The sequence below is a fragment of the Sander vitreus genome, chromosome 13, assembly GCF_031162955.1.
Source record: "Sander vitreus isolate 19-12246 chromosome 13, sanVit1, whole genome shotgun sequence".
Lineage (NCBI taxonomy): Eukaryota > Metazoa > Chordata > Actinopteri > Perciformes > Percidae > Sander > Sander vitreus.
The window spans coordinates 18,016,803-18,043,773 of record NC_135867.1 but is presented as its reverse complement, the minus strand read 5'-3'; the positions used below and the strand labels follow the sequence as shown (position 1 = coordinate 18,043,773).

At 39.7% G+C, this 26,971-nt stretch overlaps 1 protein-coding gene across 2 annotated transcripts; it reads left to right on the top strand.

The window, feature by feature from the left end:
- The first annotated feature begins 3,106 nt into the window (after nt 1–3,106).
- On the top strand, nt 3,107–25,357 carry LOC144527882 (sodium/potassium/calcium exchanger 3-like). Of its 2 annotated transcripts, XM_078266201.1 has the most exons (17): nt 3,107–3,554; nt 11,422–11,529; nt 19,193–19,269; nt 19,385–19,459; nt 19,566–19,650; nt 20,067–20,170; nt 20,250–20,324; nt 20,422–20,447; nt 21,906–21,959; nt 22,040–22,173; nt 22,304–22,470; nt 22,555–22,789; nt 23,019–23,185; nt 23,503–23,617; nt 23,730–23,842; nt 24,000–24,065; nt 24,578–25,357. In XM_078266201.1, the coding sequence occupies exons 1-17, from the start codon at nt 3,452–3,454 to the stop codon at nt 24,686–24,688; spliced, it is 1,815 nt and encodes a 604-aa protein (XP_078122327.1). In that variant the 5' UTR covers nt 3,107–3,451; the 3' UTR covers nt 24,689–25,357. The 2 variants fall into 2 exon arrangements, 1 of the variants encoding a protein (XP_078122327.1); XR_013502852.1 differs by lacking the exon at nt 23,730–23,842 and having other exon boundaries at nt 24,578–24,668.
- The last annotated feature ends 1,614 nt before the right edge of the window (nt 25,358–26,971 follow it).

Here is a 26,971-nt window from a genome sequence, read left to right as displayed (position 1 = left end):
CAATCAAACTGCTTCATGTTCTAAATCGGATTTTTGTGGTCGTTGCAAGAGACACGAAAAACATTAGAATTGTTTGTTTTGTTTAAATCAAAAATGTGTTCGCAGCTTAACACTGCTCATTAGCCGATAATATGATCTGGCTTTGCTTTTGAAGGACTTCAACTGATTTGAATAAGAGATGACTTTAACTGTTAAGAATCTTTGAAAAGCTTTGATTTTAATCTCGCCCCTTTAACAAGAATTATGGAATGAAAATAAATGTGTTGACATTCAGCAGAGATGGAAGCTCTGTGACCGTCACACTCGACCACCTTTTAACGAATCCAAGAAGCAGTTTAACTTCCTGTCTATCACTTAGATCAGCTGAGCAAGGATGGTGCGGCACCAAGATCTGTCCTGGACACTCAAAAACTCCACCAGAATAGCTTTTCAAGTCATGTCACAACTTTGTTTGTCAAGATATTCATTGTCATTTAACATCCTACAGGGAACTGAAAAATGCTGACAGAGTAAACTATAGACTTACTATTATTAGACTGTGATCACACATTCTTACACCAAAGGCCTACACCAGGCTATAACTTTTTACCTTAATAATACAACATTCATTCACTTTCCTTGAAATACAACAGCTTTGATTGAGATTCAGTACCAAGATATAAAATAAAACCTCTATTAAATAAACGCATGTAGAGATTAAGATGATAGTTTTAAAACCGTTGAAATCCTGATTGGATGCACATTCCCATCTCCCTGAATTGATACAGCATGAGGTAAGATAAATACACTTTCCAAAGCTTGTTCCATGATCATAATAGCACGACAACATCATACAAACATTTTCCAGGACTCTGTCCTCTGGAAGGCTTTCCTAAACACAGCCGCAGAAAACGCTTCATCTTCCCTGCCTTGACAGCAGGAGGAGAACTGATGACAACAATGCGCAGGCCTATGTCTTTATTTGGGGTTGGAGCGCGAGACAGAGTCTTCACTAGGGGATATGTGTCACACACAGCCTAAGGGCTTAATGCCTGTTTGACTCCTCCGTGTTCTGTAAATACAGAGGCCGTGTGTGTGTGTGTGTGTGTGTGTGTGTGTGTGTGTGTGTGTGTGTGTGTGTGTGTGTGTGTGTGTGTGGCCTAATGTGAGTCTGCCTGCAGCATCACTGCTGTGTTCCTGCCATAAATGAGACTTAACATTGCTCACATGAATCAGATTTTAATAGGGTCAATACTACATCTACAGGTACAAACAACTGGCAACTATTTTATCCAATAGATCCTCTAATGTTTTGAAATACACACAATCCAGTACAATTAAATGAATTCCATAAACTTAACTTAAACAATTCTAAAGACAAAACTTTTAAAAAGTGCTGTCCTTGAAATTGTTGTACTCCAATGCAACAAACTAATATGCATGTTTAATATGTTTCTGTGAAGAAGAAAAATTGTAAGCATGCAACCTGTTAATATGGAGCTCATATGACAAGCCATGTATGTCAATGATAAACTGATCACAGAGCTCTGCCCTCTTGTCATAAACTCAGTTAAACATAAAAGAATGAAAAACACCCAGGACACTGCAGGCTTACTGATGTTGTGTGAGCCTACTTTTACTGTTTTATGTCATTTTACCAAAGTGAAGGTCTTTTTAAAGGCCTTAGTTTTTAGTAGGAGACATTAACCAGACTACTTCTACTGTACAGTACATGCACTTTTACGCAAAAGGTTTTGTTCTGGGAAACTGGCAGGGTGGATTATTAGCAGACAGCACTGCAGCAGTGTTTCTTAATCTTCACCCTGTTTCTGGAAGGTCTCTGTGTGACAAGTAGGCTAGTCTTTGTTTCCCTATACAGACAGCGGGGCAGTCCCCTAACTTTTAATATTTTTATTTAGTAATAATTAAAATGATAGAAACGAAAAATGAAGACAGAAAAGGGGAAAACAGGCGAGCATTGAGAAGACCCGTGGTGAGGAGCAGAGTTCGCCTGGAGTTCTGCGAGCAAATCACTCCGCCCAAGTAGCAGAAGTAGCAGTGCTTCGCCTTTCTGAGAATAGTTCCCAGTTAGAAGATGGATGTGTCTCATGTGACCTTGTTATTTGTACACGCTGTGTCTATACAAATCACAACATGTAAACAGGGAAAATGTGGGGGATATGGTGAATAGGACAGTCCCAATAAGTCGCCGTGTTCCTTTAAGTAGCCTACAGTATTAGATAGACTTTAGGACTTTTACTCAAGTAATGTTCTAAAGGTGACTTTAACTTCTACCAAAGTTTTCTGGTAAGATACTTGTAGTTTTTACTCAAGTATTATATAAGACTGTCTGGTTGTAGCCTACTGGTGTGGAAACTAGTGAATCTACTGCTACACTCACCCCGATCCACACACTATTCCGCTGATCGACAGTTGGTGGCGATAACACGCACAGAAAGCGTAGTAAACAGCCTATGCACACACAAAGGCAATGAAGAAGAAAACGGTTTCAAAAACAGCTTGACAAATGTTTTCTGAGGAAGGAAATGTATGCACTTGACATTGTTTTGGTAAGAAACATTGAATGCAAACATAACTTCATAAACAATAAAGCAGTTAGGAGGAGCCTATAGGCTACAGTCTGAAAATAACTGATGACCACTTTAAGGACTTTATGCATGTGAAACGGATTATTCGTTTGAAATAATGTAGGCCTAGTCTCGCATTGCCAGACCTATCTAATGCCTTTAGAGTTGCCCGCTCTTCAGTCCACCTTTCCCTGCTCCATTCACACCTAATTAGCGGAGTCAGGTGTGTTCAGCCAATCAAGAGCTGCTCAGGTGCAGGCGGAGTAGGGAGAAATGAAGACTGGTGCTCTGGACAGTAGTTGTCACCATAGGCTACAGGCTGCTTTTTAGTGTGTATGTTTGGATTTAATGTATGGTTGTGATGTGAATAAACGGGAAGCATCTCAGCAGGGGGTAAACATTTCTGTCCATTTCCTTTAAACAAGGAGTCTTGAGTTTGTCGCCGCCTGCTGGCCACACAGGAGAGAGAGAGAGAGAGAGAGAGAGAGAGAGAGAGAGAGAGAGAGAGAGAGAGAGAGAGAGAGAGAGAGAGAGAGAGAGAGAGAGAGAGAGAGAGAGAGAGAAGGCACACAGAGCTCAGAGCTTGTCGCCTCCTGTTGCTGCGCCTCACTGTGGGATCTGCTGTCGACCTTTCAGACTGTAGCCTACACATGAACGCAGAAAGTTGTTTTACGCTTTTACTCGATATGTGCGACCCGAAGGGTTGGCGGAGTGAACCAGCAAAGCGTCTGCTCTGAGTCTAGAGGGGGAAACTAGGCTTTTCATTGCTGGGATATTTTGACACAAGTTGGCTGAGAAGTCGTTTGCTGGTGCAGAGAAAGTGTGAAACAAGTGTAAGAAAGAAAGCAACAGATGTTTTTGGTGGATATGCGGCCGACTGAGGAATGAGAGCAGCAGCGAGGCACCGGCGGCCCTTCCAGCGGTTATGCTGCTGTGGAGTCGGGCTGGTCGCCGTCATTTGGCTCGCACAGGTCATCCAGGCACCAGGTGAGACATACAGGTTATGCGTGCGTGCACAATGATTATAATCCTATGGACGTTATATAGATACACAGTGGGATTTATTATTGCATCATTATATGAAAACCCAGTCTAAAACATGCTGCACTAATTGATGAGTAGCCTAAACACATGTAAATATTAATCACTGCTGAATTTGATATGAATTTGATTCATTTGTTTGCCCTGAAGAGAGATAATGCAGCCATCAGTAGCCTATATTTTAGATCAGTTTCATGTATTAGAATAAAAAAACAAAGGATCCAATTAAAAGGAAAGGCAATTGTAAAATATATTTTACACATTATAAAACATCCATATAAAATTATTTTCTCAACAAAGGGCTACATTCGTTTAACTAGTAGAACATGCTGCATAATCCATGTACACGGAGCTCAACATGTAGTGCTTTGTCTTCATTATGAGCAAAGATAAATATACTTCCCCTTCCTCTTATCCATGGATCTAAAAGTCTCTTTTTATATGGATCAAAATATGAAGATATATACAGTATTTATATGCAGTCTCTGCCTGGTGTAGAAGTGTGACTGTAGACAGGTGCTGCATTCGTCATCCAAATGTATTTCAAGCAGAGTTAAAATAGACATAACATATAATTGTCTAAATAAGAAAGAATGCTAGTACAGTAGTTCACAGTACAATTCTAATTACTGTCCAGCGTTGTGCTATTTTTTAAGGCAAAATATTGTCTTCATACTAACAAACAATGACACATGTCAGACAGCTGAATCACTGTTCTGAATATTTAAATCTTATTTCAGTAGTTTCTAACATGACTGCTAACAGTCTCCCAGCTTCTGTCTCTCTGGCCCTGAAGTACTCCGCTCATACTGCAGGAAGGTGACAGTTTGTTGATTACATAAAGCAGACAGAAATTATGGCATGTATAAATCCAATCATTGGGGATAAGTTCAGTTGTAGTTTACTGAAGATTGACCATTCATCATCTCAGAAGAAATACTGTGTATGACTGGGCATGTTAAGGTTTTGTTTTTAGTGCCTGCCCTTTTAATTTCTGCCTTTTCCCATGTTATCACTGTAGCTAAGAATGTGTTTTTCATTGCCTAAATAGATTGTTGTTTAATGTCGATAAATAATATATAAATTTGTCTTGAATTGTTTACAGTAACTGCCATTTAATTCTATTCATACCACAATAAAACAAAACAGAGAGATTGACACCCAACTCTTTCACTACACTTCTTTTCCTTAAAATCATCAACCTCTATAACATTATACACGGTTTCAGTCACATCAGTAATGGTTAAAATGAGGTTATTCTTTTCTACATTAGATGTTATGTCTCATTTTGCATCAGTGCACCTTAAGGCATCTCCACCTAGCTCATTACCTTCCCATCACCTTTGCTGAAGTTGTCGCATACTGTCGCACACCCTCATCAGTGGCTTCAGCACAGACAGCGTCGTTCTCTCCTATGTGCATTATAATGATATGAATGTGTTGTGGTGGTGTGCCCTTTGTTCTATCTGTTTGATTTACATTTAGGTTTCACCCTAGTATCCCGGTGAATGAGCCGTGTCATTAATATTTATACTTCACCTTTAAATTATGAGTGTGCTATTAACCAGAAGAGGTTTTTTGAATCGAGATCAAGGCCGCTCAACTCAAACCATATAAAAGCACAGGACAAGGCATGTGTTCTGCTGTTTGTAATGGCGACAGGCAGGTTACTCTCACAATGCTTGGAAAATATTACACATACTGTAGCATGCTGAATACAACTGCTTATAGAACCATTTATGGATGTGCTGATCAATACTATCAACATTTGTCTGAGTCTGGCAAAAACCATTAGATTGGATATCAGAAAAAATATATTACATTAACTCCACCAGCTTGATGAAAAATGTATTTATTTTGCTGGCGTTGTAAAGGCAACATCAACATCATCAAGCAACAAACATTGTTGGAAGCAATTAAAGGTGCAGTAGGTAAGACTTATAAAACTAACTTTCTGTCATATTTGCCTATGTTCCAGTAGAACTACATGAAGCTGGTCATTAAAAAAAAAATCTGGCTCCTCTGGCACCACCTACAGCCTGTAGTGCAATTTGCAAAAATCCACAGCTCCCTGTTCAGATGCACCAATTGGGGGAGGGGGGTGGTGTCTAACTGCGTGTCAATCACTGCTCATGCACAAGCATTCATTCTCCCTTGTGGGGGGAGTGGCTTATCAGACCGTTTTGGGCTTTAGCAGAAAGGGGGGAGGGACTGAGAAGTCCTGGATCTTCACAATCCTACCTACAGCACCTTTAATAAATTAAACACATTTCTATGCTGACCAACCATTCCCATGTTTGCAACCCTTGGGATTTGATGCTTATAAGACAGACACAAAGCAACATTAGCATCCTTTGGAGTTGTGTTTTTGTGCTTCTGATGAAGGTTTAATATTCACTCTCCTTTTAGCTCTGTTTTGGTCTCTACCATATCGTGAGGGAAAATATCTGGCTGTTTAGCTGCTAAATGCTCAACTATGTTTACCAACTAGTCACTAACGTGTCTGCCCATACATTAAGTATACAGTCAGTTTATCAGCTGTAGCTGCTGCCTGTTAGGACAGGAAACGGGGTGGATGAGAGTGGCGAGACTAAACTGAAAGACTAGATTAGGGGTCTGCAACCTTTTTACGTACACATTGCATATGTGATACATTGCATCAATTTGACTCGTTTTTTCTACACACGTATTTCTAATTTCATCAGAATTATTGGAAAATTGGCCACATGATTGTATTGTATCTATTATTAAAACAATGTTGTGGTATCAGTTTTGGTAATGGAAAAGTTGAATCAAGCCATAGTAGCTGTTCCCAAAAATAGAAATTGTTACATTTACATTAAGAACTTTCCAAAGTAAGAAGAGATGACCAATTGTGTGTAGCCACTTTTGATCACTTAAAGCGTCAGGGGTCTCATTTATAAAACTGTGTGTAGGATCCTTACTAAAAGTGTACGTATGTCCAAAAGAAAAAACTGATTTATAAAACTGTGCGTACGCACATCTGTAAGCAATGTTCCCTTTATAAATCACAGATTACCCACAAGTGTGCGTACGTGAATCAGCCTCTTATCCCACCCTGTACACGCCCATTTTTAACCATAAATAGTCAATGCAAAGCACCTCATGAATGCTGATCAGTATGTTAATGACCCTGGAAATGGTTCTTTATGTCTAATCATGACGACTGGCGGGCGAGGGAAAAGCTAAAAACTTCTCCGACGTTCGGGAATTGCTGCAAATTGAATTATAATTTCGGCCTGTTCTCGCAGTGTATATTGTAATATATTGTATATTAATATTATGTCCAAAACGGCAGGCATTTCGGCACTCGGGGACAGCTTCGTTATACCAGACCTAGATTTAACAGAACTATATATTATATCCAAACAAGCCTTAGTGATAAAGGTGAAAATTATATAATATTTATAAAAAAAAATACTTGGCTGTCTGCCATTTCCCTCAGAGAGGCGAGGACCTGTATTTGGACCGGGATGCCACGGTTCCAGCGCGTTGCCCTCTCTACTGGACCCAATTCAGTACATAGATCCAAGAGCACAGCTTTAGGGAATTTAAATCCCTAGTCATCGTCGTGGTCCCTTTCTCTCCTGTTTCTTCCATTTCCGTAGTCCTCCTGCAGGGCCAGCAGTGCCATCATGCAGCATTACGCACTGGGGTCACCGCATTATATGTTTACAACAATTTGTGATTGTTAACACCTTGCCAAAATGACAGCATCAACTAGTGTTATCCCCCACCCCAAGATACAATTTAAAGACGAAAGTGTAATAGGCAGACACACTTTTCTTCATGCAGGTTTTGTCACAAACAGTATTAAAGTTTGGACCGATAACGAGGACGTTAAGTGTAACAATTGCGCGAGAGCTTACCGGCTGTATTTCCAGACTTTGACATTTGATGATATATGCACAGTATTAAAGACAGATATTTAGTTATTTACACTGTGTTCTGCCGTTATCTAATGGTAGGGTATTTGATGCTATCCTGTATTCCAGGGAGTCGGGCCATCTCCTCCTTCTGCGCTTCGTAGTGGACAATGTGACGGTGAGACAGTGCAGATTAAACATTAAGCGATTAAACGATTTTTTATTAAAGATTTGAGTCAGATTTTACAAGGTGTTTATGGAACAATTCTAACTCAGTACAAGTGCAAATAACACTGCTGGATATAATCTTCATGATAACGTGGATGATATGGAGTGAAAAAATGTGCGTGAGGCATCAATACTTGAAAATATTAAGAGTAATCGTTATTCCCACATGTACTTTCTGCAGTCTGACTTCATTTCACCACCTCACCATCTGCGTCGCCAATTCCCATTGTCTCCAAAATGTGCGTACGCATGGGTCAGAGTTTGCGTGGAGGACCGCACATTCTGCCATGAAGTTTGTTTTTTATAAATCACAACCTTTGCGTGGGAAGTGCACGCACAAAACGGGGCTGAAAATGTGTGTACGCCACGTTTATAACTGAGACCCCAGAACTGTACATAGAGTTATTGCAATCAAACTGCAGTTGATATCAACAGTTTCATGAGTTTTGCATCTTTTATGGGAGAAAATGTATGACATAATCCTTATTTGAGCTTTGCTCCACACTGGGGCTTTTGAACTTGTCTATGCTCAGACATTTATTTAACTGTGGTTTAGCTCCCATTTAAGATCAAATCAAAAGTTCATCAACTCTGCAACATGACACTTCCTCAATGTTCAGTCTGAATGTCAGTGGAGATATGGACGACTGTTATCTACGTGGAAATGGAGCTCAGAGTGTTGGACTGAAATGTAAATATTGTTTTTTATAAAGTAATAGCCAAAGACTTAGGCTTCAGTGGCAGCCATACTTAGTACATTGCCACTGTTGAGGATTTCACAGTCAGACATTTTCTGTGGAGGCAGTAAACCTGTTTGGGGAAAGACCTGAGGAAGCCGGTCTTTCCGGTTGATGTGTGATTGACGGGATCAAATGTGTTGTTTCTTCTGAAGGAGGCACCACTGGTTTGTCTTTCCTGAAGGGAACAGATAATAGTGTATGGCTTTGGACTTTCATGTTTTAAAGGAGGACTTCGTCTTCCAGGTCTTGTAAAAATCAAATAGGTGCTGTTTAAAGATTTGCAGCAGTGTTCAGCATGTGTTGCAACAAGATTAATTCATGTGGTTTTGAAATCTTTATAAATGTCACAACAGAAGCATTTGGCTTGGAGGTTCCCCACAGTCTGCACTATTATACTGATGTGTAAAGAGAGGAAATATGAATTATGGTATTAACTTTTTGTACTCAACCAGCATGTTTATGTTGAGGCATGTGGTAGCAGGATTACATCCATACAAACACATTTTATGTTCCTTCAGCTTTCATCACTGATCCTTCTGTAACCTCTTTCCTTTATATTTACATTTTATGCTTTTAGCAGACAGTCTTATCTAGAGGAACAATCACTGTAACAGTAAAGTTTAAACACTATGGATCACCTAAATTATAAGCAACTTCAGTACAAAGCTCAGGGTCAGAGTGAAGACAGTGTGTGAGATACAGATCTTTATGTCCAATTTAAACACATTTTTGTAGCTGTAAGCAGAGGTGGGCCACCTTAATGCACTTTTATGAAATTCAATTCTAAGGGAAAAGGGCAAACTGGCTATATGATACAGCAAATGCCATATTTCATAAGTGTGGCTGTTGTTCAGGGCAGCTGTCATCTACCGTTGTTGATCACACGACGAGAGGCGCCAAGATCTGGGTGGTTTACCACCTCAGCTAAACAATTTCCTGAGGGAAACGCTGTGTAGCGTTAGCATCACCAGAACCCTCAAACTTACTGGAAGATACAGTATAAAAGCTTGGAATGGATGCAGAGAGTCTAACTTTTATAATGAAAACTGTCTGGGAGACAATTATCTCATGCAGATTGAATTTACGAACGCAAGAGTAAAGTATAAGGATTTAAAAGTATTTTTAAGCAGTCTATTTTCAGATTAAGTAATTAGTAAGATGTCAATTAAGTGCCTTGAAGAATGTTTTACCTTTTGTATAAGTCCTTATGTATGTTGCACGTTATTCCTGCTGACAGCCAATGCTTTTCCACAATTAGGGCTTGCATAAAATTAATCTGTTAATTTCTTAGATTAATATATTTTAAAAAGTCTGTCACAAGTTCCCAGGACCCAATGTGATGTCTTCAATTTGCTTGTTTTGTCCACAAACGATCCAAAACTTATTTATGAGAACTTGGAACTGGAGAATTTTTGTCATTTTTGGATTCATTTTCTGTTAATTGCCTAATTAATTAATCAACTGACCATTTAAGCACTATTCAGTGTTGCAATTCATATGTTGTTTATATGTGCTAAGATTGTTGAGTTAATAAAATCTGAATCTGGAAAACAAATATAATAAGCATCCCATTTTTATCTCTCCTTTTTCGAATGAGACAAGATGTGGTTTAGTTGTTAGAGACTTGATGGTATACTCTAAGTGTGAAAATGGTGCCGAGCCATCTGTGGCAGAAACCCATTTGAATTTCATACGAGTCAAGCTCCTCCTTGATGCCTTAACATGAAAGCATTCACGTCTCCTCTCAGCCGCAACTCGTGAAATGGGCTCATTGAGCTGAAAGGTACAAAGAGACACTACAGCGCCTGGCAATCACCAAATGCATCAGACAGACAACAAGCTGCCTTGTAAATAAAAAGACTGTGTAGTACAAAGCATAATGATAACGGCCTCACTATCTTTTCTGCAAAAGTGGAAAAATCTCTGTGGTGAGGCAAGTCTGTATTTCTTTCCCCCATAGGAGAGATGATGAGGCAGATGTATCTGTGGGGAATTCTTTGCCTGTCGCTGTAGTAAAGTCATAATAACTCAAAGCCACACAGAGATTAGCTATCGAGGAATGAAATACAGAGCTGTAATACACAGCATACACATTTCAGTGCTGATAGCTCAGGACAGCATCACTGAATTACTGAACATGCAGCTTTCTCCCAGAGCCAGAAACATGAAACTACAGTCTGTTGAGTTGGCACGTAACAGAAGAATAACTGGAGACAATTACTCCATGGACAAAGAAAGCGGCAGTAACAATACTTTGGACAAGTCCACATTTTCTTTTATTTAATCGAAATAAGAAAAAATATTATTTGGTTATTATAGTTAAGTTGGAGGTTCTTTGAAAAAAACAAAGTAGAGCTGAAAAAAAACTATTTTGATGAAATTGTTTTAAGTAATTTATTAAACAAAAAGGCCAATGAAATCACTGGTTCCATTTTCTCACATTTGAGGACTTTCTGCTTTTGAGGTTTTACACGGTTGGTTGGGCAAAGCAGTTGTAAGACATAACCATGGGCTCTTGGAAACTGTGATAGACTTTTTCATTTTTTATTTGGACTGCAACCTATTTTCTTAAATAATTGATTAATCATTTAGAAAAAAGTGAAACGATCACAATTTACTAAAGCCCAATCAGACGTCTTCAAATGCCTAGTTTTGTTAGAAAAACAGTCCAAAGCCCGAAGATTTACTTTCATATAGTCAAAGAAAAGTAGCTAATCCTCCCATCTAAAAACCATCAAGCAATTATCAAAATAGTTGCATTATTTTCTGTTTTATTGACTGATTGTTTCAGCTCTACATTTCATTGACTAAACAATCAAACCGAAGAATTATCCACATATTAACCAGTAATGAAAACCATAGTTAGTCCATCCCTAAATCACAGCACATAGGCTTAGTTCTTGGAGTGTGTGAGGTCTTTCAAGTGTTTAAAATTACTCTGGTGTTGTTTTGTAACAGAGACAGAGTCTTCTGGGTTTCGGCCAGGTTTGAACGGTGGGGAGCTGCGATGGACTCGCCGGCTGATGCAGGAGTCAGACAACCAGAGCATAGATCAACCCCGAGCAGGTGAGTCATTACCTGGATAGATGTCGTCTGTTCCTCTAGGTCAAACCAGCAAACTCTCCCAGACTGTCTGCAACACTTCCTTATTGTTCAGTGTAGGGGTGGGTGATATGGATAACATCTTCTATCACAGTGTATGTATCCAGGGATTAAATTGGGATTTGCTATGTGGGGGGCTCTGTGGTTTCAGGGTTACTAGCTACCAAAGATTTGGGGCAACCTGCCACAAACTATCTTAGGTTAAAGTTAAAGTATCATTTTGTAAAAGCGAAACATTGCTTGAGCAGAATATCAAAGCAATTTGCTTTCGGTTTTTAAACCTGTCAGTTTCTGACCTATTTTTCTCCCTATCTTGCCATCCACCTCTCACTTCCTGCCATCTGTGCTGTCTGACTGACTGAGTGCCCTGAGGTTGCTTTATGGTGGTTGGAAACCAGCGTTAAGGTGCATTATACGACCTAGACTGATCCGCTTGGTAGCTTTTAAGGAAACCCATTGACAGAAAAAAAGGAAAATCCTGTGAAAGTTCTGATGTTCGCAAGTTCTTACATCACCGAATTTATGACTATGTTCTCTACAGCTATGAAGAAAACGTGTTTTAATCATTTAAAAAAGAGAAAGTTCTCTGCGCTTCTGATAAAACTATCAAGTAAGAAGACATCTGTGTTGCACCGGCTAATTGTTGTTACTTTATAGTGTTTTAATCATTGTTTGAATTATTAAGACCGAGAAAACATTGTTGATGATGGGCTTCGTGTTTTGAAAATGTAGGGAGTTCAAAGTGGTTTAGTGATGTTTATACGTGCATGTGTGTGTGTGTGTGTGTGTGGTGTATGCAGGTAAAGGCAGAGTGTACCAGAGATTTCTGCCTCTCCCCTGCAGGGGAACTGAAAGGTCATGCGGCATTGTGTCAGTTGTCAGGAGTGTGTAGTCAGTGTCAAGCTTGCGCACCGACGGACTCAGGGAGACAGACAGAGCACACAAGAGGAAGCTGCCAGAGTGAAAGTCAGTTTAGATTTTCTAAGGTATTCTGTCTTTAGCAGGCACCAAGTTACCTTCCATTGCTTCCTGAGTTTGGCTGCACCCTAAATAGTTTGGACAGATTCAAACTGCTCCTTATTATCACTGAGACCATTGCAGCCAATCGACAGGAATAATTGCACTTTTCTCGTCGTTTCTCTGGTTCCCAGGCTGATTAGATGGCTGGCTGACATGAGCCACATTCATCACAGCTGACAGTTTTATGATAAAAATTCAGATTGAAGAGGAAATCTCTTTAGCGAATAGCACAGAGTAGATAAAATAACACTGCCGCACAATGAAAAATCTTTTGCCTTACTGAAAGAATACAATTCTGTATCTTCACATCATTTGCATTTACTCTCTGGCGGTGCTAATAATAGGCTGTCAGTCACAAAATATGTATTGTGTGCAAACTGCATGATTATTGTAATCTCACAGAAATTTATGCAAATCAAGTTATGCTAATCATATAGCATGCAAATGGCCTTTTCATACCACACTTCAAAATACCACCTTAAATGTACTCTGCCTGCTGAAGGGGTGCAACCTAAAAATAAACCTGCACACAATGAATAATTTTAACCTTATTAAAAATAAATTTGAGTGAAACACGCTTTCATGACATCTCCTGCATGCAAGGATGTGTCTTAGAGACTTTCCAGAACTTTTCAAATATATTTTGTTTGTCACAGCAGTTGTCATGTTATCATGTCAGAACATCCTAAATTATTTGCAAAATAATTGATGTGCATCTGACGCTGGCTATTCTTCTGTATGAAAGGTTTAACTTAAAATGATTTGACTAAATAATGCATTTATTTGAGAGGTGTAGCCTTGAATTCAAGCAACATTTTATCACCAAACCTCTAAGCCATTTTTTATCCTAAATAGGTATATAGCGGTTCTAGCTCCTGATAATCTTATCGGGAAGAATAATTCCACAGCTCAGTGACATTACAAGTAATTTATTGGTTATATATTTTGAGAGCTTGCATTTGAGAAGTGCACAAACACTGAGTCATCAGGGACAATTGATCTGGCACTTGAAGTAAATTCACACATTACAAGCACCTCATTGTCCCTGCACGTCTTCTTCTGTGACATTACATTACATTAGAGCTGTTTTTTGTACATCCTTGAGAGAGAAAATGAGACCCAGTGTCTCTTTCTACCAGTGCTCCATTTGCTCTATTCAGCAGTTCGTGTTTTGCTACCCGATAACACACTTAACCTTTATTGAGTTCCTGGCTGCAAACAGATCTCCCTCATTATCTTTTACAAAGACACAAGTGAACTGCGGGCAGATACTTCACTGTGGTAATACGCTGGAGACGAGCAGGCAAACAAAGGGCTGGACAAGTAGTATAAGACACACTAGTGACCACGGCTCCAGGCTCAGGTTGCCGCCCTCTTCCTCGGCTGTCTGACAGTGATTGCATAATCTGTAGTATGATTAAAAAGCCTGCCCTGGACCTTGGGGGATATTATCTTGGGGATTGCACAGTAACATCTAGCCCCAGACTCTTTCTCTCTTTTCATCCCTCCGCTGCTTAACAAGATGGAGACGGTGTGACCCGCCTTCAGCTGACAAGCCTCTGAGGCTGTTGTTGCTAGGCAACTGAATGCTACATTTTGAAACCCAGACAATTCTGTCTTTCAAGCCCTGGAAGTCCTAAAGAACTAAAAATAGACCATGAGGAGAGGGGGTGGTGGTGAATCTAAATGATGTAAATGGCTCATACTGTGTGTGTCGTTGAGGCTTGTTATGTTGTTTATTTTGGCAAGCTTGTTGTGTTGCTATTCGGCTGAGAATAGTATTTTTCCACAGCCATATTTGAGGGTTTTTAGGAAAGAGTTGAGAAAGAGAAGCTGGCAGATAAACTAACAGAAACTGTCTTCAAATGATCTTGGACTTTTATCAGGGCAGTCAGATTATGGATGCCACACAAAGCAAACAGCAGTGAAGTTTTGGAAATGTTGAAGCTGAATACTGTTGGATCATTTTGTGTCTTTACTTTCTGTCCACAAAAATGACTCAACGTTTAAGGAATAAAGGGCAGAGGTTAAGGCTGATCATAAGTCTTGATTGTCATTAAAGAGAGGTAATTTCCTTTGACTTTAGACTTTACTATAATATATTTAGCTATGATAATGGATGGTGTTGTATGAGCACTTTTGTCACACATAATGTTTAGTGTTTTTATTGATAGGCGAGGTGGTTGGTGCGGTTTGAAAACCTTATGTCATTTAAACTGCCTCAAAGGAAAGCAAATCAAAGAACAAATTCATAATTGAATTTACATTAAAGAATGAAATGCAGGCTTGTTGCAGAGGTGTGTGTGTGTGTGTGTGTGTGTGTGTGTGTGTGTGTGTGTGTGTGTGTGTGTGTGTGTGTGTGTGTGTGTGTGTGTGTGTGTGTGTGCGTGCGCTCGATACTCCAATGCCAGTTTGGTTGATCCATGATACGTCGATACCTTAGCTTAACTCCAGAACGCCCTGCAGACTCTGAGATCGTTAACATTACTCTGCACCACCCACTGCCCCTTCATTCAGCTACACTGAAGCCCCCTGCAGCGGGGTGACTCAGAGAGAGCTCTGTTCCTCACATCAGCACTGCTTTCACTTCCTGTGAATTTTCTCGGCATTGAACTTATAAACTTGAATAAAATATTGTCATCTGTACTCAACAACCATAACAGTGCAACATAACCAGATTTCATTTAAAAAAAGACAGAACCCTTTTGGATTTAGCAAAAATCATGCTGCATTTGCTAAGGTTTGCTGACATTAATATGTGATCAAAATGAAAAAAAATAAACTAGTAACTGGTTGATGCATTTAGGGCTTGGAATCACCAATGATTTGATTCGATTACATTTCAGTTAAATATCAATTAGGTTAGGGAAAAGTTACAATTACACAGTTACAATACCAATTTTGCTTGGATATAAAAAAGATTCTCACAGAACTTATGCTGTAAATTGTACAAGCAAGAAGCAACCCTCAAATATTTTTTTTATAATGCATCAGGTTAATGTTAGCATTAAGAAATGACCCCAAAAAAGTTTGTTTAAAGTTCTTTCATTAACAAATTACAGCAGTCGTCAACACAATGTAGTGCAACTGTAGACTACAGCCAGTGAGTAGAGTGACTATGTTGAAGAACATTCTAGTAAAACAACTATACCATGGTAAACGATGAAAAAAAGACAGATTTCAGGATTTTATTTATCAAATCGTATCACTCAATCAAAGATCGGTTATTTTAACCCAGCTCTACGTGCATTGCTGCAGTTTAAAATAGGCCACAGTGTTTTGTTATTTTTGAAAATGTAGTGGATTCAACTAAGAACTTATACCCTTTTATATGGCAGACACTAAGTGCAGATGCAGTAGGGGAAAATTTACACTTTGCTTCTTGACAAACAGTGTCTAATTTCACTATGTGCCTCCTGGATTTTATAATGCTGTGAAGTTATTAAATAAGCTTGTTGTTCAGTGTTATTTTCTGTTATAATGTATCACTGTCTTTTCATTGCTGTACAGTATAATTTACCATATCTGCTAGTTAGCAGGTAGACATTAAGTTAAGCCAGCATGATGTCTTAGATATCACAACAACATTTTTAGTAAATTAATGACGCACAAGAGAAACGGAGTGAAAAACAAATAATTCCCAGCCCTACCCTAGACCCAGACTGTTAATTATATTATATTCATTGTTCTTCCAGACTAAGAATAACAACAACTGTTGGGCAGCATATCAAGTAAATTACATTAAACTGTAATCCACTTTGCGTTAAACACATCAAACGCACCACTATGTGCAAGTTCAAGTTTAATTCTTAAAATCGCTTTCAAGATATTCTAATATCACTTTTTTTAGTTAACAGGGATAGAATAAATAGATGGTGGTCACACTTAATATACACAATTCAGGACAAAAGAAAACTCTTGATATTCAAATTGTCTGTAATTCTCAGAAAGGACTCTCCCCAGAACGTTCTGATGCCACTACACTTCTACAGCATACTGTATGCATCAGTGTGCCTTTTTGAATTTTGCATTTCATGCACTTCTTAGTGGAAAGCCATTTTATTTAGTTCATGTTTGTGGGGATAAAGGAAAGTCTTTTTAATACTTTGAATTAAAACAATATATTGCTAATGGACCTAAAACGCTTCCTAGCGTTTTTCCAAATGATAAATTCAGATCTTTGTCTTTTAAGAGTAGATCAGTGATCTAGCATTCTACACATCTTTTAAATACGTTTTTGATTTTGGCGTTAATTGTATTTGTAATTGATAACATAGATCAGTGTTTTAACCAGTTTATTAAAGCTTCACATTTGCCCTCCGTCTGTTATGTCCTTCATGTTTTATAACATCGGTTTATGTGCATTAAATGTGAGGAGGTTGAGGAAATGTAAGGAGCTATTTACACTCGTGGATCTTTTTTTTTAAATAGCCCTTTAGCTTGTGTAGGAATGAAACAAAGAGCTGCTGGGGAGACACAACTGGATCAAAGGTGAAAGAGTTACAGTATGGGAGAATTTCATGATTCTGGCATTAAAAAGACACCGCACAGAGAGAAGTGATGTTAGAGGTCTGAGTACAGATGCACTTGTACTGTCAGAGCAACAGCACATCAACATCGCAGCTCGACCTCTGATTACAAAACGACTGACTTTATCAAGATGAAGGCACATCTGGCTTAAATCCCTGATTTGGGAAGTTGCAGACGGCGATTATCTTGAACCTATGTGTTTCAGTTTGTGGTGTTGTGAAATCACAACATAAGAGTCTCGGCAAAGCACATTCCTGTCCAGTAGCCTTCAGTTAACTAGTATGCTGAAATACGCTGTGTATCTCTATGCCGTTCTCCCCCCTCGCTCTCTCAGACCTCTCCTGAGGGTTTGTAAGGAAAAATAAATATTTTTAGACATTACAGTCCAAAGCTGCTGTCACTTCTCTTTTTTTCATTTTTCATAAACCCTAACCATGGGAAACACATATTCACCTCCCCCTTTCTCACTGTTCAGGCAATCGCCTTGCCTTTGGCTTTCTACTGCCACCGATCAAAAAAAAAAACAAAAAAAAAAAAACTGCCCCCAGGGAGAGTGTCGGCATAGCAACTGCCTTCACCAGAGCAACTCCTGAAAAGCATCCATCTGAGGTACATGCTGCAGGCAGGCCTCGGTTTTCACCGACAGAATAACCTGAGAGTTTATGTTTTGGGGCAGAAAGGAGACTGGAAGGCTTCCAGGGCTGTTAGACGAGACGCAGTGAGCAAAGAAGAAGGTGAAAGAAATAAAGCCACAGAGAGAGCACAGATGTCCAACAGCTGATCAACTTGAGAGGCCTCTGGAGAAGATGCATACATATTTAGGCTGCCTCTTTTGTGCGATAAGATGACAGAAAGTTTACGTGCTAAGCCTCGATGATTTAGTGGACGAGCCCTGCCCTGCAATAACAGCTGGCACACAGAAAATAGTTCTTTTCCCCTAAGAGAGCAGAAAACAGAAACATTACCAACCTTCAGAAACTCACTTCAACTCTGGGCTTTGAAAATTATGCACTTAAAGAAGTTTATGGCATAATAAGCATCCAAGCAGGCGGTGTTGCACTCTGGCACAGACACAAATGTGTAAACATTACTGCACTAACATTTACATTTTCTAACTGAACATAGCCAAATTACTGCCCCCTACTAGAGACTATATGGTCTCCTCCTCTCACTCTCTGACACTACAGTGTCGAAGATCAAATCTCATATCCCCGATCACAAGGGACCCTTTTAATCCATGCAGTCTGTTGTTCAGTTTCCATGCAGGCGCGCTGCATCATGACGGCTGCACTGTGCTTATTGTGAGCTTGTCGGCCCACTGTTGTCTCACACAGCAGAAGAGCTATTAATAGCTCCATGCTCCCCGGTAGTTTAAATTCATCCAGCTCGGCTCCGAGTTGCAAATTGGAGCTGCACCACACTCTCGAGGCTCTCTTTTGTAACGTCAAGGGAAGCTAGGCTGTCATTAACAGTTTTTTTTTTTCTTTTACACTTGAGGAAGGGCAGGAAGCAGCTGCCAGTTTCACTTTCACCTCACTTCCTGTCTCACTCTTCAGCGCAAGACAGATGATGTTGTGGGTTTTTGTGTGGTGCAGACACAAAGGCTGATTACACAATTTAAATGATAACTTCTCTTTTTCATATCTGAGTTTATTTTGGAATGCACTTAAAAATGGAAATGCTTAAAAAGTGAAGCTTTATAAGTGTACATCAGAAATCAGAAGAAATCAAAGCACATCATTTCATTTGGTAAAATACTGTATATAAGCAATAGGGTAATAAGTAAATTATGTAATTTATTCTCCAAATTTAAGGGAAACATTTTGTATTCCTACATCAAACGTCAAATATGAACGAATGCCTTGCAGGTTAAAAGACTTTTACATCATTATCTCATGTACTGTTTGTACCTGATGTATTTTTTCTTTCAGTAAATTGATGTCAAACAGCATTAGACTGTTCTCATTTTGTTTGCAGATTGCAGAATATGGCTGTTTTTGAGTGGAAAAATAAATGAATGTATGTAATGTATATATACTATAAGATCATATCTATCATCATGCCTATCCCCCCGCAGCCATCCATGAGTTTCCACAGGACATCTTTACCAAGGAGCAGAGGAAGAAGGGGGCTGTGTGTCTGCATGCACTCTGTGTGAGTATTTCACATATTGCCTGAAATCTGCAGAAGCCAACATTGCAAACCAAGACCTACATAACAAATTGTGTGTCCCTCCACTCTCTTATCTGTGCTCACCTGTACTATCCAGGCCATCTACATGTTCTATGCTCTGGCCATCGTCTGTGACGACTACTTTGTCCCCTCCCTTGAGAAAATATCTGAGGTGAGCAGACTGCACCAACCTGCCTTCAGATATCATATCTTAGTTTAACAGATCCAAATCTGATTATTCTCATTCCAAGCTGTTTTTTTTAAAATATAATTTTCAGAACCTGCAGCTCAGTGAAGATGTGGCCGGGGCGACATTTATGGCTGCAGGAAGCTCTGCTCCAGAGCTTTTCACCTCTCTCATTGGTTAGTAGCTCAGCCAATCACGACCAAGTAACAGCTGTGGCAGTTTTGAGAAAGCATGCCAAAATTAGATTTCACTTATTCTCAACATTTTAGCAGAGAAATGCTGGGATTTGAAATGGCCTTCACAACCTCTGCAGTCCTACAATTATCCAGCAGATGTCAGCAGAGTCAAATATTAAACCTCAAAAGGGATTTTCCATATCTGTAGGTGTTTTCATGGAGATTAGTGACTAGTGAACTCCAAATACAAAGCTGGATGGTGTGTGTTTCTCTCTGTAAACTGTTGAAATAAGAGTCCACAGAAACTTCTTAGATTTTCTTAGATCTTAGATTTCATCTAATCTGAAACCAAACAAAGTCAAATACCAAATGCACACATTTGACTTCCTCTCCTCCCCTCTGTCACCCACCCCCAGGTGTTTTCATCACCAAAGGAGACGTTGGAGTTGGCACGATTGTCGGCTCTGCCGTCTTCAACATCCTGGTCATCATTGGCCTGAGTGGGATCTTTGCGGGCCAGGTGGGAACAACTTTAACCAAAATGCATGCAGTTGTTCTTGAGTGAACAATCACTGACCTTTTATAGCTTTTCTCCACAGACAGTGGTTCTGACGTGGTGGCCCCTTTTTAGAGATTCTTCCTACTACATCCTTGCTGTACTGACTCTCATCATGGTGAGATGTGTATTTTGTCAAAATAATCAATGATTGTTTGTTCAACATTTACACCTCCACATTGGGTTTTGAAGAATCTATTTTATCCCTTCTTTAGGTTATCTATGATGCCACAGTTGTCTGGTGAGTCCACCTACCTTGAGTTCTGTTTTTACTTTTCATATAATGACATTTCCATAGGAGCACTCCCACATTAGTATTTGTGTTTATACCGACACAGATCTGCAAATTCATCTCTGTCCCCTCACGCTCTGATTGGTGTCAACACCCTCTCCCTCAAGTGACTGTTATTGCAATTGGGAAGATGAGGGTGTCCAGTTCAACATCAGGGATTTTGCAACATGTTAAATTGATTTGATCTCTGATTCGTACTCGACAATAACAAAAGATCTAAATATGTATTTCCTGCGGCTCATTTCAGAGTCAGTAGAGGTGATGAGGAACAAGCACAATTTAAAATCGGTGGTTTAATTACTTTTAATTGTTTAATATGGCTGGAGGACGTGTCTGTCCTCACACACATGATCATTGATTTGGAGCTTAGCTGTTAAATTGATTTCTTTTGTGTAGCTTTTCCTTCTCAACATGTTCCTTTAGTGCTCTTGATAGCTTCTTAGCTGCCTGTCCTGGATGTTTTCTGTTCTAGCCACCTGAGGCCTTTTGTAAAAAAATAATGGCTCTCCATTGTTGTATGCGGCACTGGTTTTAATGAAAGTAGATTTATTCATGTCTTTAATGTGTGTTGTAGCTGTGGATTTATCAGTGATATATGGCAGGCTGTTTATTGAATCGTAGTGTGCCAAGCCAAGGCTATCCCGCTGTATTTCACCTCACCACTGTTCTTCTGAATACACTTTGTCAGATTTGTGTCTCAGCTCACTTTGCCAACAGCTCTTTGCACAAGTTCAGTTTGTGGGTGAGGTTGATGAAGTTTTTTAGGAGTAAACAACAGTGTTATTCACTAGTGCTGTTATCTTTTACAGTGCACGTAGTGCTGTATTTGTATTTTATGGGGATAAATACTGTATGATCCAGCTCTCCTAAAGGAAGTATATAAACAGGACTCCAGCTTAAAGCCTCTTAAAACATGGTTTCAACTCTTTATAACATTTCATTTTCTTGACTAAATTAGCAAAAATCTTTAAGTTACAGTTCAGAAGAAAACGTTCTTAGTCATTTCTCATAAAAGTTACACATTCAACAACTCGACTGATCTGCTTAAATTCTGTTTGTTGTACTATTATTCCCAACTTTTAAAAATCTAGTTTATAGAAGTGGAGAGATGCTGTATCAATTTTAACAATGCATTAAGGTATCTTTGATTCTTATATAACTACTATAAAAAAAGATGCTCTATAAATCATAAATATTTACAAAATAATTGTATTTAACACATTTATATTGATGTAAGGCATTACAGACACCACTGCCATTAGAGCATGATTAAAATAAGACGGAAGATTAAGTTGTTATATTTAATGTGACATTTTGAAAAGAGGTTCACTTACACTGCACACACCGACTGTGTGACTTTGTGGTATTTGAGACCGGACTAACACAAATGTATTACTTGCTGTGCAGGTGGGAGTCCCTGCTCCTCATGACCATGTATGGAATCTACATTATAATCATGAAGTAAGTTTACCAGAAGACCAAACGCATATCATGCCTCTATGTCATATGGATGTAAGCAAACGGTATCGGTTTGTTTGCAGGTTCAACTCCCAGCTTCTGGCGTTTGTGACGCGTCGGCTCAGAAGCACCGGGTCATGCTGCCTCGGATCAGAAAACGACAAGATGGGAGAGGATGCCTCTGCTTGCAACACCTCCCTGGTGCTTCTCAATAAAGGTCAGAAGATGTTTGAAAAATGAATAATCTTCTCTTCTTTGCTGCTGTGTGTCTGTTCTCTCAAAAACTGTTGTATATGAATAAAAGGAATGCTATTTGTCATGTTTAATCTACAACAACCTTTTCACAGGCCAAGCCCATCATGAGGAGGCTTCTCCAGTCATCATGGTGGATGAGCTTCTCATCCTCAACCCCCACAAACTGTCCTTCTCTGATGCTGGCCTGCGTATTATGATCACCCCACACTTCTCCCCCCGCACCAGGCTCTCCATGGCAGGACGCATGCTCATCAGTGAGGTATTTGACACACATGGAATGCACATTATAACACAATCTTCTCTGAGCTCTACAACAAAAAAACGTCCCGCTCTCCTCTCACAGAGACAGAGGCTGATTCAGATTTCGAAGGACCAGCAGGACGGTGAGGCTGGCCCCGGGTCACGAAGGGGATCAACCAGCAACAGCCTGAAGAGGATGGGGTCCTGCAGTCTGGAGAACGGAGGCAGGACACCCGGGATAGGAGAAACGGAGTCAGGAGACAAGCCAGGGGCCGGAATGTGCCAGACAGAGGAGGAGAAGGATGACGATGGGATTTTCAATCCCGTGCGCATACCAGGTGAGGAAGATTTAACCTGCAATGATTTGGGTTTTTGTGTGTGTGTGTGTGTGTGTGTGTGTGTGTGTGTGTGTGTGTGTGTGTGTGTGTGTGTGTGTGTGTGTGTGGTTTTTCTTTTTTATGTTTTCTTTTTGATGTGGTAGTTTATCCCTAGTTGAAAAAAGTCCTTGAAATACTTGATTGTCTTGACTACCATGTGCACTTCTGACCGGCTTCCCGCTCCTCACAGGTAGCTGCTGTGCGCGGGTGAAGTGGCTGATCAAGTGGCCTCTGGGCCTCCTGCTCTACTGCACTGTGCCTAACTGTATTCAGCCACGATGGCACCGCTGGTTCATGGTCACCTTTGTGGCCTCCACCCTGTGGATCGCCATCTTCTCCTACCTCATGGTGTGGATGGTAAGGAGGCATGACTTAATGCATTGAAGACAGCTTAAATTCTGAAATGATAAAAATGACAAAAAAACTGATCACAGATGCTTCAGGTTGCTGTTGGTCTAATACAACAATACAGTTATAATCTACAGCATGCCTTGTACTCTTTACATCTGCTAAATGTAGATGTAATGTACATCCATACATTGGTATGCATAGATAAACAGAGGCCAGTTGAAAGCTTTAACAGGACAGAGAGTTGTTGTTATTTGAGGATATACCACCTTAAAATGCTCCCTCTGTTCATTCTTGACACTGATGTGTCCTAATGTTTCTGTCAGGTCACCATCATCAGCTTCACACTAGCCATCCCAGACTACATCATGGGCATAACCTTCCTGGCAGCAGGGACCAGCGTGCCGGACTGCATGGCAAGTCTGATTGTAGCTCGACAAGGTAAAAAGCGCAAACCTCATTCTGAATTCCCAAGTCTTTTTGTCTATCCTCTCTTTGTGGTGCAAGGGCTTCAATTTAGCATTTCTCTGTCACTTTTCCTGTCTCTTTTCAGGCATGGGGGACATGGCAGTATCTAACTCCATAGGCAGCAATATCTTTGACATCCTTCTGGGTTTGGGTTTCCCCTGGGCTTTGCGTACCCTTGTGGTGGACTACGGATCATCAGTATGCATACACTTTATCTCCCTTTACCAATACCAATCTTCTTTTCCTTCTGTCTGTGATTTACTGATGTCTGCATGTGTGTGAGAAACTGATATTTTAAGTTCTCACTTCTGTTACATGTTCATAAAATTGTGACACCTTCTTTTCCACCCCATAGGTCTCCATAAATAATAAAGGACTGGTGTATTCTGTCGTCCTTCTGTTGGCATCTGTGTTTCTGACGGTGAGGAAACAAGTTTTAATATCTGTTGTCAGTATGCAAAATAATTAAAAATGGATTTTAATTCAGTTCAAGACATCGTGAACGGGGGGGGGGGGGGAAATGTCACTGTCACTTTCACAAGAATTTACCTTCATTAAACACTTCCTATTGATCTGCATGTCTCCTAGGTCACTAGTTCAGTGTGAAAAGGCAAAAACTAGTCTAATATTTAAGGCCTTTAATGAAATTAAAATCATTTGAATCCTGTTTTTAGAAGTTTAAGAATTTCACTATGCAGTTGTACTACTGTACATGCTGAGCTGTTTGCAGATTGTTGCACAAGCAGGTGGCCAAAAAATAAATAAATGCATGTGTGATATATAGTTACTGGATTTTTGAACCCTCAAATATTGACATTGGCCTCAAAAATCCAGTATCAGTCCAGATCTATTACATTCACTCTTAGATTTATCCAAAAACTGTAATACAGGTGAATCTTTTTGGCTCTTGCTCAGCACTGTCTCTGTTTTCAGGTGACAAGTGTTCATCTGAACCACTGGAAGCTAGATCGCCGGTTGGGTCTGGGCCTGTTGTTTCTCTATGCCATCTTCCTGCTCTTCTCCATCCTCTTTGGGCAGATGTAAGGCCAAAGGTGAACCCTGTCAGACAACATGAGTACCTACCTTTCTACTACATGTCCTCTTAACTGAAGCCAAAAAAGAGTGACAGCGTTTGGTTGTGTTCCTTGTGAGAATTTCTGTGCGCCTCCTGTTGGACTCGCTAGGGTGAAACTGTACAAATGCAACTACACAAAGACACACTGAAGTCTTTTATCGAAAGTACAATTTCTTCTCCTTTCTGAACAGTGCAGTGTATGAAAACAGTCTTTAAATTATCAAATTGGCTGACTTAGCAAAATAATTAATAACATGACAAATGGAAGCAACAGGCTTGTTGGGTCTTACATTGTCTTGCATTGCCAAACCTTACTTCACAGCAATGCAGAGTAAGGTCTGGCTCCTCCACTCATACATTCCAGGATAGGAGAAATAAATGCTCTGGGTTGTTTGCATTTCTTTGAACCAGTCACAATCGTTTTGGGTGGCGCTAAGCTCAGGTCGGAGAGACGGTGGCTCTGCAAAATGGTCTTGGGAAGGAACTTGGTGAAACATTTGCACCCTGCAAAAGAAAACGCCACATACAATATTAAATGAAGTTAACTGTTCACACAATACAGTAACATGAGCTAAACTTAGCACAAAAAGTAAGGAGATTTGTGTTTGGTAGATTATTTCTCTGTGGTAACAATGCTTTTTGGCAATAAATCTTATACCGTTGGAAAACCTGTTTAGTTCCCTTTCAAATGGTGCCCCATTTGTAAGGAACATGCATTTGTGGGATGAGCAGCAGCGCTGAGTATGTGGGTTGCACCCATGAAAAATTTGCCAAATCTTCTCTGCCAATGCCAAACAGCTTATTCTGCCATTGACTCGTTTGGTGGATTGGATGATTGAAGTTTGAAGAAACAAGACATATTGGCAATTGAACAATTTATTCATTTCACAAACAGGAGTCTCAGTAGCGTGTGGAAGAACCATACACAGCCACAACAGCGTGGCACCTCCTCCTCATGCTGGTCACCAGCCTGGTCACACACTGCTGTGGGATCCCATTCTTCAACCAGTAGTCCTGACCTTAACCCCATTGAACGCTTGTGGGTTCAGCTTGGGCATGCTGTTCGTGCCAGAGTGACCAACACAACCACGTTGGCTGATGACCAGCATGAGGAGGAGGTGCCACGCTGTTGTGGCTGTGTATGGTTCTTCCACACACTACTGAGGCTCCTGTTTGTGAAATGAATAAATTGTTAAATTGCTAATATGTCTTGTTTCTTCAAACTTCAATCATCCAATCCACCAAACACCAAACGAGTCAATGGCAGAATAAGCTGTTTGGCATTGGCAGAGAAGATTTGGCAATTTTTTCATGGGCACAACCCACATACTCAGCGCTGCTCCTATCCCACAAATGCATGTTCCTTACAAATAGGGCACCATTTGAAAGGGAACTAAACAGGCTTTCCAACAGTATAAGATTTATTGCCAAAAAGCATTGTTACCACAGAGAAATAATCTACCAAACACAAATTTCCTTACATTTTGTGCTAAGTTTATTTAAATTAGCTGGATACATGGTTAAACGTAATTTGCTCTTCTTCGCGCTTCTACTTCATCCATAGCAAATCCCCGCCAATCGGTCCCAAAACATCCCAGTTAGATAGTAAATGCCGTAAACATATTCTTTGTAAACCTGTACAATGATTCCGTGAAAGAACCAAGCAAGCTTGCCCTGTTGTACGATCCAAATTTGTCAAACTTGTCATTTTCAACCTGTAGCTTACTATCTCAAAGTTTGTTGTTTCCCAAAGAGTAAGAGTAATGCTCAATAGTATTTTGATGATAACTAGATACCATACTGAGCTAAAATTTCAGTTTTCACCCCATAATAACTATTATATGTTATTCCTGTTTTATATTTGAATATACAACAGTTAATCTCATGGCCTGTTCAACTAAGATTCTTTGCCAAAAGCTTCAGTTTTGAGAGAGATCATTCCTGCTAAAACTCAGCCAAGTTAGCCTACCAGCCAACAAGCTAACGCATTAAAAACCTTAACTGCTTCTGCTTGGTAATACATTTTTTTAATAAATTATGTCATCACTATTTCATTAAATCAATAAGCCATTAAAAGTTTAGCTTTACAGTAATTTGAATAAGACTGCTTCCTATCACTGCAGCTATTTTCATCATTCTTTATTTATATTTTGATGGTCGTGTTCTGAAAGCTGCAACCCAGCAAATTAATCACAGAATCATTAGTTAGTTAATGTCATCAACATCACAGCAATCACAAGTTATTTATAATA